Raw genomic sequence first — 15,654 nt, 5'->3', positions numbered from 1 at the left:
AATACATTTTTGAATGGTTGTGTATATTGTCAGTTTAGACATAATGGGTTGTGCATCTCAAAGCACTCGTTGGTGTCTTTTATCATTTTGTATATGGTTTATGAATGCAGCAAGCCACCCGAGGCTGTGTGTTACAGTCATTTGGCAACCGTTAAATCCTCCCACTTCATGTTGTGCCCCAACACCTCTTAACCTGTGTAAAATCACTGCAGCGCACAGCCTCAAGTGACTTGTTGTTTAATTATATTTCATCCATGTACTTCAGAGCTGCATAAACACAAACACTTGAGTAACAGAATTGTGCCAGGTGTGGCAGTAGAATATTAAATTATTACATATCTCCTCGAAACAGAACGTGACTTTAATGGTTTTTTAGCGCACACACACACACTGATGCATGATGGGAGCCAGGTTCAAGAAGGAAACTCATTGCCAACTCCATCTGTTGTTGTTAGCAGAAACATGTCCTGCCTTTAATGAGGTCATGATCAGGGCTTGACATTAACTTTTTGAGGCACTTGTCCTTCGGACAAGTAAATTTATGTTTCTCTTGTCCATGCACAAAAGTCACTTGTCCGGGTAAAGATTTATAATTTTATCTAGGGCTGCACGATTTGGGGAAAATGTCATATTGCAATTATTGAGTTCAATATTGCGGTTGTGATATGCGATTGCGATATAATAAACAAATGGTTTCATGAGTCAACTTGTTTGGTTCTAAACCAAATGCACACACAGATTAGTGATAATTCTGAAATTAGCAATAACAACTAAATGATTGATAACACCTATAATGATCAATAAGCCATTGATGTCTGGATAAAAATTCACTGTCTAACAGGCAGGACATATGCAGAAATTGGATAAAGTTATCAAACAGTCTGGGCTGCATAAATTATAAATTATATATAGACTACTACTTATTGAAGCTACACAAGTTCTTTAGTCAAGAGCAGTGAGTAATTTTCTCTGTTCCCTTTGTTCTTTCAGTAACTTTACTGACAGAACGCTTTATTGGTAGCTGGCCCTTTAAGAGCAGCCGCTGTGGACAGAGACGCGGATATCACACGCGCCTCACATTCTCTCACGAGTCACAACTCTTTATGTCCATCATAAGACTGTTCTTATGTTATGAAGATACTCGACAAATGACATTTTGGCTTAATTGTGTGTGTTGTTGATGTTCGTTCAAGCGCGAAAGAGAACTTCTGGCGCGCGGTCTGTGCATGCGCATTATACTGGCGCGCGTCTTTCTGTGAGTCACATTCAGGACATTCACAGGCAGCGCGAAAAAATGTGTTCGTTTCAAATCGGTAAAATTAAATCTGTAAAATAGACGTAACGAGTGGCACATAACGTGAAGTAACATGGCATTTTATTTTGATTGAAATTTAACTTGTCCGGTCGGACAACTAATTTTCTCTTCTACTTGTCCTACAAAAAATCCACTTGTCCCGGACAAGCGGACAAGCCTTAATGTCGAGCCCTGATGATGTTGACACATTTGGACCTTCATTGAACACACACACACACACACACGCTCGTGGTGGGTTTCCATGTTTTATGGGGACTTTCCATAGAAATAATGATTTTTTTATACTGTACAAACTGCATAGTTTATCCCCATACTCCTATACCTACCCATCACAGAAAACTTTTTGCATTTTTGTGTTCAAAAAGCATCACTTAGTATGATTTCTAAGCGATTTTCCTCGGGGGACCAACAAATGTTTGAGGAAACATGTGGTCCCCACAATGTAGGGTTTACCAGGACCAACGCATGCTTTTTCTTTATACGTTCACTTTTAGACTGCAAGTTCAAGTGTTTAAATTTTCGATAAAATGTAGTTTCATGTGCTTTCCCTAAAATGAACTGATCTAGATGAAACCCATGTATGGTTGAGGTTGTATGCATGGTTACTGGTAAACACATTTTAGGCCCAGAATTCAAATGTGAGATTTTAAGAACGCTGCATTTGTTGGATGGTTAATAGCCACTACTACGTCAGCATAATCGCTTAACCAAGATCAGAAGTAAAATTAAGACCTGCTTTTACCTCAGTGTATTGAAAGAGAACGAAGTCCTCGCATTCCCTTCATCCCACATCTCCGACTCCATCCTGCAGTAGTGAAAGACGACGGAGTGTGTCCTCTGTCCATCATATGATCTTCCTGAAACCTTCTGAAGTGCCGCCCGTTAAACCCAGCGCATTCTAGGAAATAAACTCTCAAAGCCTAAAACGAGAAGCTAAAGGATGATACTAGGACATTTCGGTTCATCTCACAATAGACGAGTTCTGTTTTTCATTTTTGATTTTGATTATAAATGACTCTGAGCTAAACAATTTAATTTTAAACAATGCAATTCTTGAATATTTTACTCATTGTGTGATGTTTTTAAAAAGCTTTTTATAGTAGATGCCTACATCAAGAAATAATCATTTTATTTGTTTGCTTATTTAATAGAATTAATGTGCTGTCTATGTTGGCATTGTAATACTGTACGTTGCACTTTTAAATCTTGAACCGAAGAGGTATATGACCACATGAACTGGAACATCTTCTAGTGATATATTGACTCTTTATTTAAATTGTATTCATTTTGAGCAAAAAAAAAAGTTATGTCCAATTTTGGTTGGACCAGTAAGATTTTGCATATAATTATCACTAATTTATTAATCTAATTAGATAGATAGATAGATAGATAGATAGATAGATAGATAGATAGATAGATAGATAGAAAGATAGAAAGATAGAAAGATGGATTGATGGATAGACCTTTACTAGGCTTCATTTTTGTTTCTTCTTTGGATTTTGGGGTGAATTATGGCTAGTTATTGACAGGCATTGTAATATTCGGCCATAAAAGGAGAAAAAGGTTGAATTTCAACTGTCTAAAGTGTCAAAAAAAACATCATAGATGAAATTATTAGGACTATTATTATGAAAGTGAAATTGTATATTTTACCAATTACATGTTGCGAAAGTATGACCTGATTTTTCAGCCTGGATCATTATGTCTGAAAGGTCAGTGTCAGTCGGGGTTGCCATAGAAATGCTGTCAGTTAGCGAAGCGCACAGGCCTGTGGTCCGGCCAACAGCGACGGCTCACTGAGCTAATACGACTATTTATGGCTTCCAGTCAAAGTCTACTTCACACACAAGCAGCTGTTGTGTTGCGGAAACCTCTGAAGACTGGACTCAGATCAAACTTCACTCTGATCGCTGTGTGTGTGTGTGTGTGTGTACTGTACACAGTAGGCAGGTTTACTGTATGCATGAAATATGCAGATGACCTACTACATTAGCTAAAGTGTGCAGTGTGCAACCAGAATACACGGCGTTGAATACTGTATCCCACAATGCAATGTGCTTGACCTGTGTGTTGAATCAATCCGAAGCAATATCAACCGTGATCTTTAAGCTCCTTCATTTATTATTTAGTTATTATTATTATTATTATTTTTACACAAAATTAAAACAATTAAACATGCATGAGGTCAGCAGTGTAGTATACTACTTTTTAAAATGTTTATCATGTTTAAATGTTTAAAATACTTTACTACTGTATATCTGTAAACTGACTACCATGCATACAGTATATACTATGCAATACGCATATTATATTATATTAATTTTATTATATAGTTTGTTTGTATATATATATATATATATATATATATATACACGTGTACACACACAGAGACACACACAGTAATATATTATATATATACACACACACACACACACACACACACACAGACACGCCCACTAATATATAATATAACATACACACACATATATATATATATATAAATGTACACATATACATTATATAAACACAAACCCTTATGTTAGATGCGACATTTTACATATAACATAATATAATATATAACATTTTACTCTAAATATTGGCCTGTTTTCACAGACAGGGCTTAGATTAAGCCAGGATTAGGCCTTCGTTCAATTTCTGGTGTTCATCTTGAGACAAAACAATGTCACTGACATATTTTAAGATGTCAGTGCAGGTCTCTTTCAGTTAAACCTGCTCAAACATGCAGTGTAGTCTGGGACTAGCTTAAGCCTTGTCTGTGAAACTGGGGGATGGTGTTATATTTATTGAAATGTAAGCATTATATTCTCAAGCACTGTGTGAAGTAAATAATGCAGATTCCAGAGGGGTTTTGCTGAATTAAAATGTTGTGAAGCCCTGTAGTAAGCAATACCCTAGTGTTCAGTGTCAAACCCCCCACTGTAAACACACCTTATCAGGCACTAATGCAGGTGTCGAATCTCAAGACGAGCGCAGACCCGCCGAATACAAACACTCTGCCCTCATATGACTGTGGGACATGCGCACTCCGCAGCTCACAGAGAATAAAGCCTTTCCAATGCATTAATGATCTTTTAATGACAGTTTAATGACCTAATTACATGCTTGTGTGTGTTTGTGTGTGTGTAGTTATCTGAAGGATATGGATAGGATAGGACGGGCAGACTACGTTCCCACGCAGCAGGACGTCTTGAGGACCAGAGTGAAGACCACTGGGATCGTGGAGACACATTTCACTTTTAAAGATCTGCACTTCAAGTGAGAAACACATTCAGTGCTGTGTGTCTGCATGTACACAAATCAATGAGCTATAAATAACACGTACCTTAGCTGATAGAGTTCAGCACGAATCTTGAGATGCATGTATATGTGTGTGTGTTTGTGCTGAAATGGCTTGAAAGGGTATTTATTTATATATATATATATATATATATATATATATATAAATCAATATTACATGCATGGGCAAAAATCAGTGGGAAAATAAGAGTTCTCGATGTGTAGAGGAGTTTATTATTGAATTGGGTAAAGTCGGCATGAAATGGAAGTTGCGATAGTGTTTTCTACCCTATTGTGACGTATATTTGAGTGAAAGGAGAAAAAATGAAAGGCGTAGTGAGGAATTGATTGGCTGGTTGTGGTTTGCTATTGGTGGATCTCATGTGAGTGACAGGTTGCCCCGCCCTCGTGTCAGTTAACACATCATCAGAGAAGAGAGATGAGCTGTTAGCAGTGTTAGGTGCAATGTGCCGTTATGAAGGAATTAATTACTGTAATTTAATTGCTTTTCCCTTGAAAAAGTAAAGTAAGGGATTACTCTTAATTTTTCTGTAATTGAATTAGTTCTGATGTAATTGGATTAATTACTGTATAAAACAATAGTGGATTTAACATCTAATGTTCAAATGTATGTTTTTCATCTAACCATCTCCCTTTGAATACTTTGGTCAGTTCAAGTATATCTTTGCACTTTTAATTCTTTCAAATAATTAAAATGGCATGTTGTGTGTCTATCCTTGTATTGTTTAACTGGTAGAGGTTGATATGAGATTTATAAGTAAGGCTTTCGAGAGTAATTTGTACAGTAATCTAATTACACTGTTGATGATATAAATAGTAGCTTATCTAACACTGTCTGCAAGAGGGAGGGGAAATATGTTGATTAAAGTTGATGAGGCACATGAAAAAATAATGATGCATGGATAAATCATTTATAATAAATTGTGCAATATTCCATACAAAACAAGAATTGTCAGTTTTGATTTCATGGTGACTTAACTATATATGAAAAGGTTTCTGGTAGAAAGTGTTTTCTCATTATCGTCCGCTTGTATTCGTTCTTCCGAGACCCTCATGAAATCTTAACCTTCCTCGGTTTCTCAGTGTCTCCAACATAAAACATTCTCCCGCTCTAATTCTCCTTTCTCTTCAGGATGTTTGATGTGGGAGGTCAGAGGTCGGAGAGGAAGAAATGGATCCATTGCTTTGAGGGAGTAACAGCCATAATCTTCTGTGTGGCTCTGAGCGCTTATGACCTGGTGCTCGCAGAGGATGAGGAGATGGTGAGACTCGGGAAAACCCCTATCCTGTGCTCAGAACCACTGCAAAAGTCATGGAAAAAAATCTCAATTGTCCAAACAATAAACCTGAATTGTGAATCTGCCATTATGTGATTAGTTTTGCAAACCTCTCCAAGCATTTTCACATTTGGTAACACTTTATTTTAAGGTGCTTGTAATAAGGAGTAATTAACAGTTAATAAGACACTTATAAGACCTTATAAGATGCATATAACCATTAACTACTTCATATAAGGGTTAATTAAAGCTCCAGGCCCTGAAGAGATCAGCGAAACTACTCCCTCTTGGGAAGGTCAATTTTTAAGGGACTGGGAGTTTGTGTTACCATTTATGTTTGTTCGGCTGTTCTAAAAGTGCAATGTATTGATACTTGAGAAATTTATTATTTAATTTATTTATTATCATTAGTTAATGCTTATATGCATCTTATATGTATCGTATAAGGTCTTATAAGTGTCTTATTAACTGTTAATTACTGCTTATTACAAGCACCTTAAAATAAAGTGTTACCTCACATTTTAATAAAAATGTTTGGACAAATTAAAAAATTGTCGAAAGCTGCACTTTTAGAGCACATCGACCATTTTATTATAAATTAAAATTGCACAGGACATTTGGCCAAAATCACAGAAAACACAAAGTATTTTTTAATGATCTTCATTAGTTACGTCACATTTTTAATTAATTAATTGTTTTATTTGATAAATTGTTACTAATGTTCTAAGTAGTTCTTAGTAAGGCTGATGTATTTTGTGTAATTCTAAACTAATTTATAAGCAACCCCCCAAGATCCTTGTCACTAGTATACAGACTGCATCTGTCCACGGGGCAAAGTGAGCCGCCAGCGCCCTCTGCTGTCGAGTTACTGCCCTCTCAAGAATCACACTCCTCTTTTTCAGAACCGCATGCATGAAAGCATGAAACTGTTCGACTCCATCTGCAACAACAAGTGGTTCACCGAGACCTCCATCATCCTCTTCCTCAACAAGAAGGATTTGTTTGAGGAGAAGATCACACGCAGTCCTCTCACCATCTGCTTTCCTGAATACCCAGGTCTTTGACTTTTTCTTTTTTTTTTTTACTGAAATATGAGGCTTGAACAGGAAAAGAACATTTATTTGACTTCACTTTGATTTAATTTGCCATGTGGAACGTGATTTAGCATGTGGTTATTTTTAAGTAAGTAAATGTTATAGGACGGACAAGTTCAAATCTGCTGACAATATTTTCTGTATCGGTTTCATACAGGAGCCAATAAATATGACGAGGCTGCCAGTTACATCCAGACCAAGTTTGAGGACCTCAACAAGAAAAAGGACACAAAGGAAATTTACACCCACTTTACCTGTGCTACTGACACTAAGAACGTGCAGTTTGTGTTTGACGCCGTCACTGATGTCATCATCAAAAACAACCTGAAGGACTGCGGCCTCTTTTAATGAAGGTGGCCAAGAGAATGACCAGGTTAATACACACACACACACACACACACACACACCATTCATGCATATAAAACAGACCTGTGTTCAGATATAGTTGCTCAAAAAGCATCTTATAATTGCAAACGTTCAAAAGTTGGGGTTTGGTAAGATTTAAAAAAAAAAAACATTTTTTGAAAGAAGGCTGACCAAGGCTGCATTTATTTGATCAAAAATACAGTATCAACTGCAAAATTTGTGATAGTATTATTAGAATTTGGGGTTTTCAAAGCCTCCCTTCAGACACAAAGTACACGATGTCGTCCCCCCCCCCCCCCCCCCCCCACACACACACACACACACACACACACACACACACACACACACACACACACACACACACACACACACACACAAACTCCAGACATAAACAATTTACTTACCACAGCAAACCTAGCTTAATACATGTAAAAAGTTTTTAAGCAATTATTAAATTAAACGATCAGTAATAAAATAAGAAAGAAGCAAATTACAATGAAAAGCAATAGGACAAATAAACACAAAAGAGCAAAGACACATGAAATAGTAAGAGTTTTTCAGGTGGATCTAGCCTAGTATTCAAGTATAAATACTAGTTTTATTAGGCTGCTGTCACTTAAACACCTAAAGCACAGATCTAATTTACACATCAGTTTTCTTTCCCTACTGTTTATGTTTGTTTAACAAGCGACTGTGTCAAAGGGATAGTTCACGCAAAAATGAAAAATCTGGCATCATTTACTCACCCTAAATTTGTTTTTCATTTTCATTCTCGCTTTGGGTGTGAGCACCGAATTTATTGCGCTTTTAATAACTTATCAAGCTCATTGCACCGCTGTACTGCTTCATTTTCTTTTCAAAATCTTTTGAAACATTATAAATGTCTTTACTGTCCCTTTTTGATCAATTTAATGCATCCTTGCTGAATAAAATGATCTCTTTCATACTGACCCCAAACTTTTTGAACGATAGTGTATTCCTCAATGTTGTAGCATTAGATTTTAAAATATCGAACTAAATTTCATTTATTTTAACGATGGCACAAGCACACTTTTCAAAGCATTTAACATGTTAGGTTTGAAATGATTTAAGTCACATAGTTAATGTGAGAAACTATTATTAACCTTGTTGATTTTGTTGTGATTTATTCCTCAGGAAAGTGTAAAGTGTTTGATGGAGCTGGTCAACGGGTTGCACACCACATGCTAGACTGCCTTCAGCTACCTATAAGAATCGTGTTTTGTTTTTGTTTTTTGATAACCTGAAAAAGACTTGTGAACCAGGAAAAGAGAAACTTCACAGAATTCCAGAACACCATCCTTCTTTCCAGAATCTTGAATTTTAAATTGGTTCTCAATGTGTAAATATTTAATTTTGCAGTTATTTTCTGCCAAAAAAAATAAACCAAGTGGAGAATCAGGATTATATTCTGATATTTGTTTCTATTGAGCTTTTGTTTTTTTTGAAGGGTTACCAATGGGGTGGGTGAGGACTTCTATTATGGATGTGCTAGTTTTATTCAACTCAATGGCAAAATGCTTCTTTTGTAAAGTTAATGTGAGCACAGAAAGGAAATGAGACATCTCTTTTGTAAACCTTTAGCACCGAATCTTCATCCCAGGCTCAACTGTATATTGTTGCATGATGACGGACCATATGAAATGGCTCGCTCTCTCTAAACCTCGACGTGACATTCCCTCAGCCACTGATATATCTGGACACTCTCTACTAGCTTGACTGTGACACTGTCCAAAATCGACTAACTTGTAAAATATTTATATCCGACCTCACATTTCTCCTTCCTGTTGCTGTACCATCCCTTTTTTTTTTCCTCGCGATGTCTGTGCCTTGTTTTCACTGTCTGTAGATCATAGGGCTGTTTTTATTCACGCTATCAAATGAAAAGTGTAAAAGTGTTGAGCACATTTTAAGAGCTAAATAAAACTTAGACTACAGTCTTTGGGTTAATATCTAAATGCCATAAAAGATTTCGTTGGAAATAAAAGTTATGTAAGATAGACCTGTGCTACTTTGTCTTTTATGTCTCTTATAACACTGTATGCAGTAAATGTGTTTTTGTTCAACTGCCAGGCAATGTTGCATGTATTTTATTTCATGCTATTTTTATTAATATTCATTATACACTTCTGCAGTTTCACTCCATCACCCCAAGGAGGCGCTAGAGGAACACTTAGTAAATAAATGAACTGACAATCCAGAAGTCTACTCTAAACTATTTCCTGAAAGCGTTTTGTGTTCTACATGCCAAACCATTTTAATAACAACAGCAAAAATGCAAGCCCCAAACTAAAATTGGGCAAATAAAAAAAGGAAATCGTTTGTTTTCTATTAGAACAAAATGTTTTGTACAATCTTACAGAAAGTACTCTGGTGGTACCATGGTACAGCGATGATGGTAATATCATGGTATTGAGTAAATTCCATATTTTTTGGGCATATTTTTGGACTTTGTCATTGGCTTCAGAGTCAAGCCCAGAGTCATAGTACTTAAGTACTTAAAAGAATTCCATGATAAGTTGTACATGTAAAAAAAAAATACACTGCCATTGATACTTTTTTGGTAGCGGTGTATGGTTTTCATTGATTACCTTACGTTTTTTTGTCATAAAATAAAAAAATTCCTATCATGTTATTTTATTTCATTATTTTATCTTGTTAATGTATACTTTATTACATAACAAAATAGTATTATCAGTAGAAGTAGTACGATTAATTGATCAAGTAATTATTTATAATGTATCGTTAATCATTAAGCTGTATCAATCAGTCTATCAGGTGTGAAGCGCTTGTTCTTCGCTCACATTTGGCTTTCTGATTGGATGTCAGCCTGACGCGTAGCGCTGATTGGCTGAGATTGTCCGGAGGAAACAGACGGCGCGCTCAAAAGCTCTCAGCTCTCATTCCAAACGCGCATTGACTGATGACACGCTGAAGCGGTTATAGCGTTCTGGACTACTTTACAAACCTGCCATATTTTTTGTGTACAGTTTGGTAAGTGTCTTAAACGCACTTAGGTCACATATAAACACTATTGTGCATTATTTAAAATACTTATGCCACATCTTTTCTTTTTGCAGAGGAAACAGGAAAATATATCAAAGAGAGGACTAACTCGGCAAACGGAAAAATAAACATGGTAAGTGTTTTGTTTTGCTTGCTTTGTTCTTGTTCATCTGGAGACGATATTATTGTCTAAAAAATATTATTGTAAAAAGCAGTCTGTACTCAAGCAAAGAAGAATAAGTGAATACTAAACTAAAATAAAACAAAACTATATGAACAAATTACAATTTATAAAGCTTTTGAATGTAGATCCCATATTAAGTTATGATTTTACAGTAGTCACAACCATAGTAGTACTGTATTTATTTTCTTGCTGTGAGCACTTCCACTAAAATGTCATTTTCAGAGCCTCAAAAGCTGTAAATAGTAGTCCGTTGAATATATTTGTTAATATGCTGTATTTTTCTATAGTTTTAACTCCAATATGAATGTGACGCATGCACTGGTGTATCTTGTGCCTCCCTCAGGCATTATAAATCTATATCTTGAACTGTAATCTGGGTTGTGAAATGAAATGTACATTTTCAGCAGCGATGGAGGTTAACCGCTACCCAACTCTATGCATTTTTCATGGCCTCTGGCAACCGCTGGCTTTCCAAGCACACACACATTTGCATCTTCGAGCCAAATGGCTAAGTTCTCACAGCTGTGATAACATCATCGAGTGGTCACTGGTCCTGTAGCTTAAACCAGTCTGAGGGCTGCAGAGCAGCTGAGTTTAAGAGCCGGTTCACATAGATGGCTGTGTTTTTCTGCCTTTCAAAAGCATTCCCAAAAAATTCCAAATGCTTAACGGCTACTGCAGAGCTGGAAGTGAAAGTAAAGTAAATCACTTGAGAGTAGGGGGCTGTTATCACTGGAAAACAGGGACTTTTTGCTTTATGAGAGAGGTGTGGACCCTGGATGGAATGAAATCTATTTGATAAGCCTGGTCAAGGGGAATTTTGTTGTTTTAAAGAATGAACAATGGATGTCTATCGCAAGACATTCTGGAGGGTTTAAAAGGATAAATGTTCCTCTATTTTTCATTTAGTTTTTTTTTTTATGTACATGTATTTTATAATCATATTTTATTCAGATTATTATTATTCAATTCATCATTTAGCAATGGCGCTGTTGTTCTAAGTAGGTGAGTATCTAATCATGTATTACTGATATAATTACCAATTATAAGTGCATTACTTATTTTTTATTTTTTTGGACGATCCCAAATAGACTGATATACACAATTAGTCTGATCCCGGATCTATGGCTAACATAATTCAGCATTGTCCCAAAAAATGACATCATTCCCTTTTCGACCACAACAACCCGTGCATTAATCATGAAACTTGAGTTGGGAGAAGTGTGGCCTGTCTTTCTCCCAGAAGCGGTGCAGGAAGGGACTCTTTCCCGTTCCCACAATCAGTGCGGATGTATCGGCATGCATCATATTCTGACTCTTCTCCCCAGAGACAATCCAAATGGATTGTGTTTGTTTCTCTCCCACTCATCATGTTGTTGATTTAATGCTGCTGGATTAAACTCTGGATTGCTTTCATCTGAAGGAGAGCTCAGGCACATTTATGTCTTGTTTGGCCTGGTCCAAGAATTGTTTTCCAAGGCGATTATAGATCCTGGACACATCAGTCTGGCAATGGATCTGCAGTTTTTATTCAGAAAAAGAGGAACTGACTCATCTTGCCCTTTAGCAAGTACTTTGGCGGTACCATGGTACAGTGCATGGTTGTTACTACATTGATACAGTGATGGACATGCCATGAAAAATGCATACAGCTGGTGATCAGTGTGGTGCATCTAGTGCCCTTGTGAGTGATGTGGAAACTTCAGCATGCAGTCAAGCTCTAACCTCTTCTTTTTCTTTCTCTAGCTGTGCGCTCGCAATTCAGGCGACTGTTTTCGGGACCAGATGCGATACATGATGAGGTCTCTGCAGGATCTGAAGCAGATACGAGAACCCGACAATCAATCAAAGTGCTCATACGCCACTCGAGCCTGTCAAAAGAGGGCACAAAAGCGGGAGCTACTCAGTCGCCTGCGGATATCTGACGTTAGTGACGCCAGCACCTACGACTCCGCCTGCTGCCTGGCCAGCCCACTGGAAGAAGAGGAGGATGAGGAGGCCGGTGTTGGCCGTCTGCCTCAGGGCTCCCCCAGCAGCTTGAAAAGTCTGGACTTTGATTCTGGGTACTCCGAAGCATCGTGGCAGGATGAGGGGGTAGTGTTGCGCCGCACGAGGAATGTACGCGTTTCATCTTCCGCGTGTGTCCGCACCAACCGAACCCGTCCCAAATCCACATCAGACGCATGCCTGGAGCGCTGGACGTCGTTCGAGGCCAGCGACCCAACGGACTGGACCACGTCTTTGTTAACTAGAGGGCGTAACAGGCAACCGCTGGTTCTTGGAGACAACAGCTTTGCAGATCTTATTAAAAACTGGATGGACCTTCCAGAATGCCCAGATTCTGCAGAACTGAAGCCGAACGCCAGCCGCAAAATAGCCAAGGACTTTCTGGTCAACATGCGGCGGAAAATTGCAGGCATGTCAAAGGGAGTTGGAGTTGAGGAGACTAAACGCAGTAAACGGATGTCTTGTCCTGTGGGATTCCAAGCCCCGAAACCCTTCTTTCACCAGTCCCACACAAGTTTGCACCAAATGGGACCAGACTTTTACCAGTTTAGAGCTGTCATGAAGACTGGGAGTCGACAGCCTATCATATGCAATGACATCATTGGATACATCTGATGTGTTTCTGAAAACTAACTGGATTTTATTTCTGAAAATGTCTTTTAATATTGTTCTATGTATTAATAAATATTGCAATAAATGTTTTTTTTATATAAAAGAGAATATTCTGACCTATTTTTATGAAAAACTGATGTCATGATCAAAAATACTTGATGGCATTGTGAAAAATTGAACAGCATAGTTTGGGTTATGTACGGGTAATATATTTCATTCAGCCCATTTTAAAGAAAAAATGTATGCCATTGTTGCTTTAGTTAATTGGTTGCAATAGAAATATAACACACCAATGTTTAACACATTTATTAGAATCCGAATAATTTTTTTTTTGCAAAGCAATAGTTTTTTGCCTTGTCAGTTAACCAACAATATTCATGTTTAGCTTGCCCAAGTTTAACGTTCTAAGTTTCATTTGGTTTGCAGCCATCGCATGAATGACAACTTTTCTCTGAGAAGTTTGCTACTCATGCAAATACAATTTATGGTTTCAACACAACACTGAATATCTCATACAGTATACTGTGCACTTATTACTCTTTATTTTTAAGAAACAGGCAGTAATTGAGTAAAATATGGAATTATTTTTAAAATAAGACTTTACTAACAGAATGGTATATAGATGCAGTAGGCTAAGAATTTATAAACTAAGACTTATAACCAGAATAGAATAGAAAGATAAAGATCCAGCTGTCAAATCTTTCTTGTGAATGAAACACAGTGCTGTAATGTGATTAGGTCTGAATGCACACAAACATGTTTAAAGGTGATGAAATTAACTGGAGCAGACGCAGCTCATTTGGCTCTGGTCTGGAGCTGTTTTCATACATGATAATAGTGAGGTGAGGGGTGGTGGGTGGTCATGGCTGCATAACAAAGGGATGAGGGAGGGAATTAAGAAACCACAGGGGTCGCATTCATCCCGGATACACCGTGTTTAAAAGAATTAACAGAAAAGCTATTTCACTTATAGACTGTAAAAGATCAGAATTAGAGACTCTTTCCAGTTCAAATGTGACACTGCAACATAGCCAACCGTAATCATTTTTTTATTTTGATTCTCGAGAAGATATTAAGGCTTTTTCAAAATCATTTTGGCAACACTTTACAGTAAGGTTTCATATGTTTGTTAAAATTGGTTAACTACAGTAGTCACCCAGCATCAGGATCAAGTGGATGGTTGGTTTATTTTTAATGGCATCCTGGACCTCGTCTGAGGATTATATGTTTGTTCAGATAATTTGACCAAAGATTGTTTTATAAACGAGGCACAGTGTATTGAAAAGTGCAAAGAAACTTTTGATGGCAGATGAAGCAGTCAGCTGTATTGGATCTGACAGTAGCTGAATCACAAACCATAAATAAATGACGGTTTTATATGGATAATGTTTTCGAAACACTTACTCGTGTGCAATAGAGAGTGGGTATTGAAACTGTTTCCATTTACTGACAAGCCTGAAAGGAGCTGTCCATTAAAACCTGATCATTTCAGACATAGGGGTCAGAATGTAGTTTTTCCACACAGTGCGTGCGTGTGTGTGTGTGTGTGTGTGTGTGTGTGTGTGTGTGCGCGCGCAAAAAACTTTAACATTATAAGTGAACCAACATTTTAAAATAATTTAAAAAATCCACATCATGATCCCTTTAATATTTTACTGATGTTAGAGACCTTATTGTAAAATGTTACCAGAATGTTATATAAGAGTCTTAAATATACATTTATTTTGTTTTGTTTTAAAGGCAATATTTTTTATTTGTTCTCAGGATTAACCTCATTAAATGCATCATGTTTTTTTTAACAGTGATTTTTGCAGTGTACATATTCCCATGATTTTTATGACTGTTTAGCATATAAACTCAAAGTTAATGGAGAGAATAATCTTATTAAGGTGAAGTTGCTACATGGAAGGCTCTCTTTTCCAGCTTCACCTGAGGAGGTATCTGATGGGCATCATGCAGTCCTCATCCTCTTTAAATGAGGGAATGATCTCCAACATCTGCTGGTGATCTGGAATCTCACGCTTGGTTGCAGAGCGTACCAAATCAGTTATGCTGCATAAATGATAAGTTAATCAATTAATACAAATCCATTTTCACTTGTTAGGCTAAATCAAAGTACCACCAAACCTTTTAAACCCGCATTACCATCAGTGTACTTCTTTACATAAGATACAGTTACATAAGAATGGCTGCTGTGAATGAATGTATGAGAGTGTTTATTTATGTGAGGGTGTGGTATGGTCTGTATCTCATAATTAGAGAGGAACAGGAAGGTCACTCTTATGCCTAACAAACACTGGTTATGTTCAGAATGAAGTACTAGCTTACTGCACATTTAACTATTAAAAAAAATAAAAATAATTAGAATAGTATAGAAGTACTGTATGTGAAATGCAACATACAATAACAGTTTCAAATGTCACATGACCTCTTCTACTTCATTCCTCACTTTAGAAA

General features: G+C 37.0%; 3 protein-coding genes across 3 annotated transcripts in view; 2 read left to right on the top strand and 1 right to left on the bottom strand.

Moving 5' to 3' along the window:
- The window catches only part of gnai2b (guanine nucleotide binding protein (G protein), alpha inhibiting activity polypeptide 2b), a 48,387-nt gene extending 38,997 nt beyond the window's left edge, over positions 1 to 9,390 (top strand). The window contains exons 5-9 of the mRNA XM_056270534.1: positions 4,463 to 4,591; positions 5,766 to 5,895; positions 6,813 to 6,966; positions 7,162 to 7,377; positions 8,526 to 9,390. Coding sequence (XP_056126509.1) covers positions 4,463 to 4,591; positions 5,766 to 5,895; positions 6,813 to 6,966; positions 7,162 to 7,352 — 604 coding nt within the window. The 3' untranslated portion in view covers positions 7,353 to 7,377; positions 8,526 to 9,390. The remainder of the gene's footprint in view (positions 1 to 4,462; positions 4,592 to 5,765; positions 5,896 to 6,812; positions 6,967 to 7,161; positions 7,378 to 8,525) is intronic.
- Positions 9,391 to 10,284: 894 nt separating this feature from the next.
- inka1b (inka box actin regulator 1b) lies at positions 10,285 to 13,289 on the top strand. The gene is made up of 3 exons (XM_056270536.1): positions 10,285 to 10,382; positions 10,469 to 10,527; positions 12,325 to 13,289. Exons 2-3 carry the CDS (start codon positions 10,525 to 10,527, stop codon positions 13,198 to 13,200), a joined length of 879 nt encoding a protein of 292 aa, XP_056126511.1. The 5' UTR covers positions 10,285 to 10,382; positions 10,469 to 10,524; the 3' UTR covers positions 13,201 to 13,289.
- Positions 13,290 to 14,806: 1,517 nt separating this feature from the next.
- Positions 14,807 to 15,654, bottom strand: part of uba7 (ubiquitin-like modifier activating enzyme 7) — a 53,664-nt gene continuing 52,816 nt past the window's right edge. The window contains exon 25 of the mRNA XM_056270529.1: positions 14,807 to 15,249. Coding sequence (XP_056126504.1) covers positions 15,123 to 15,249 — 127 coding nt within the window. The 3' untranslated portion in view covers positions 14,807 to 15,122. The remainder of the gene's footprint in view (positions 15,250 to 15,654) is intronic.

The sequence above is a fragment of the Rhinichthys klamathensis genome, unplaced genomic scaffold (assembly GCF_029890125.1).
Source record: "Rhinichthys klamathensis goyatoka isolate OS25496 unplaced genomic scaffold, OSU_Roscu_1.1 h1tg000303l_1, whole genome shotgun sequence".
In the NCBI taxonomy this organism is placed as follows: Eukaryota; Metazoa; Chordata; class Actinopteri; order Cypriniformes; family Leuciscidae; genus Rhinichthys; species Rhinichthys klamathensis.
This window is presented reverse-complemented; position numbering and strand designations above follow the sequence as displayed.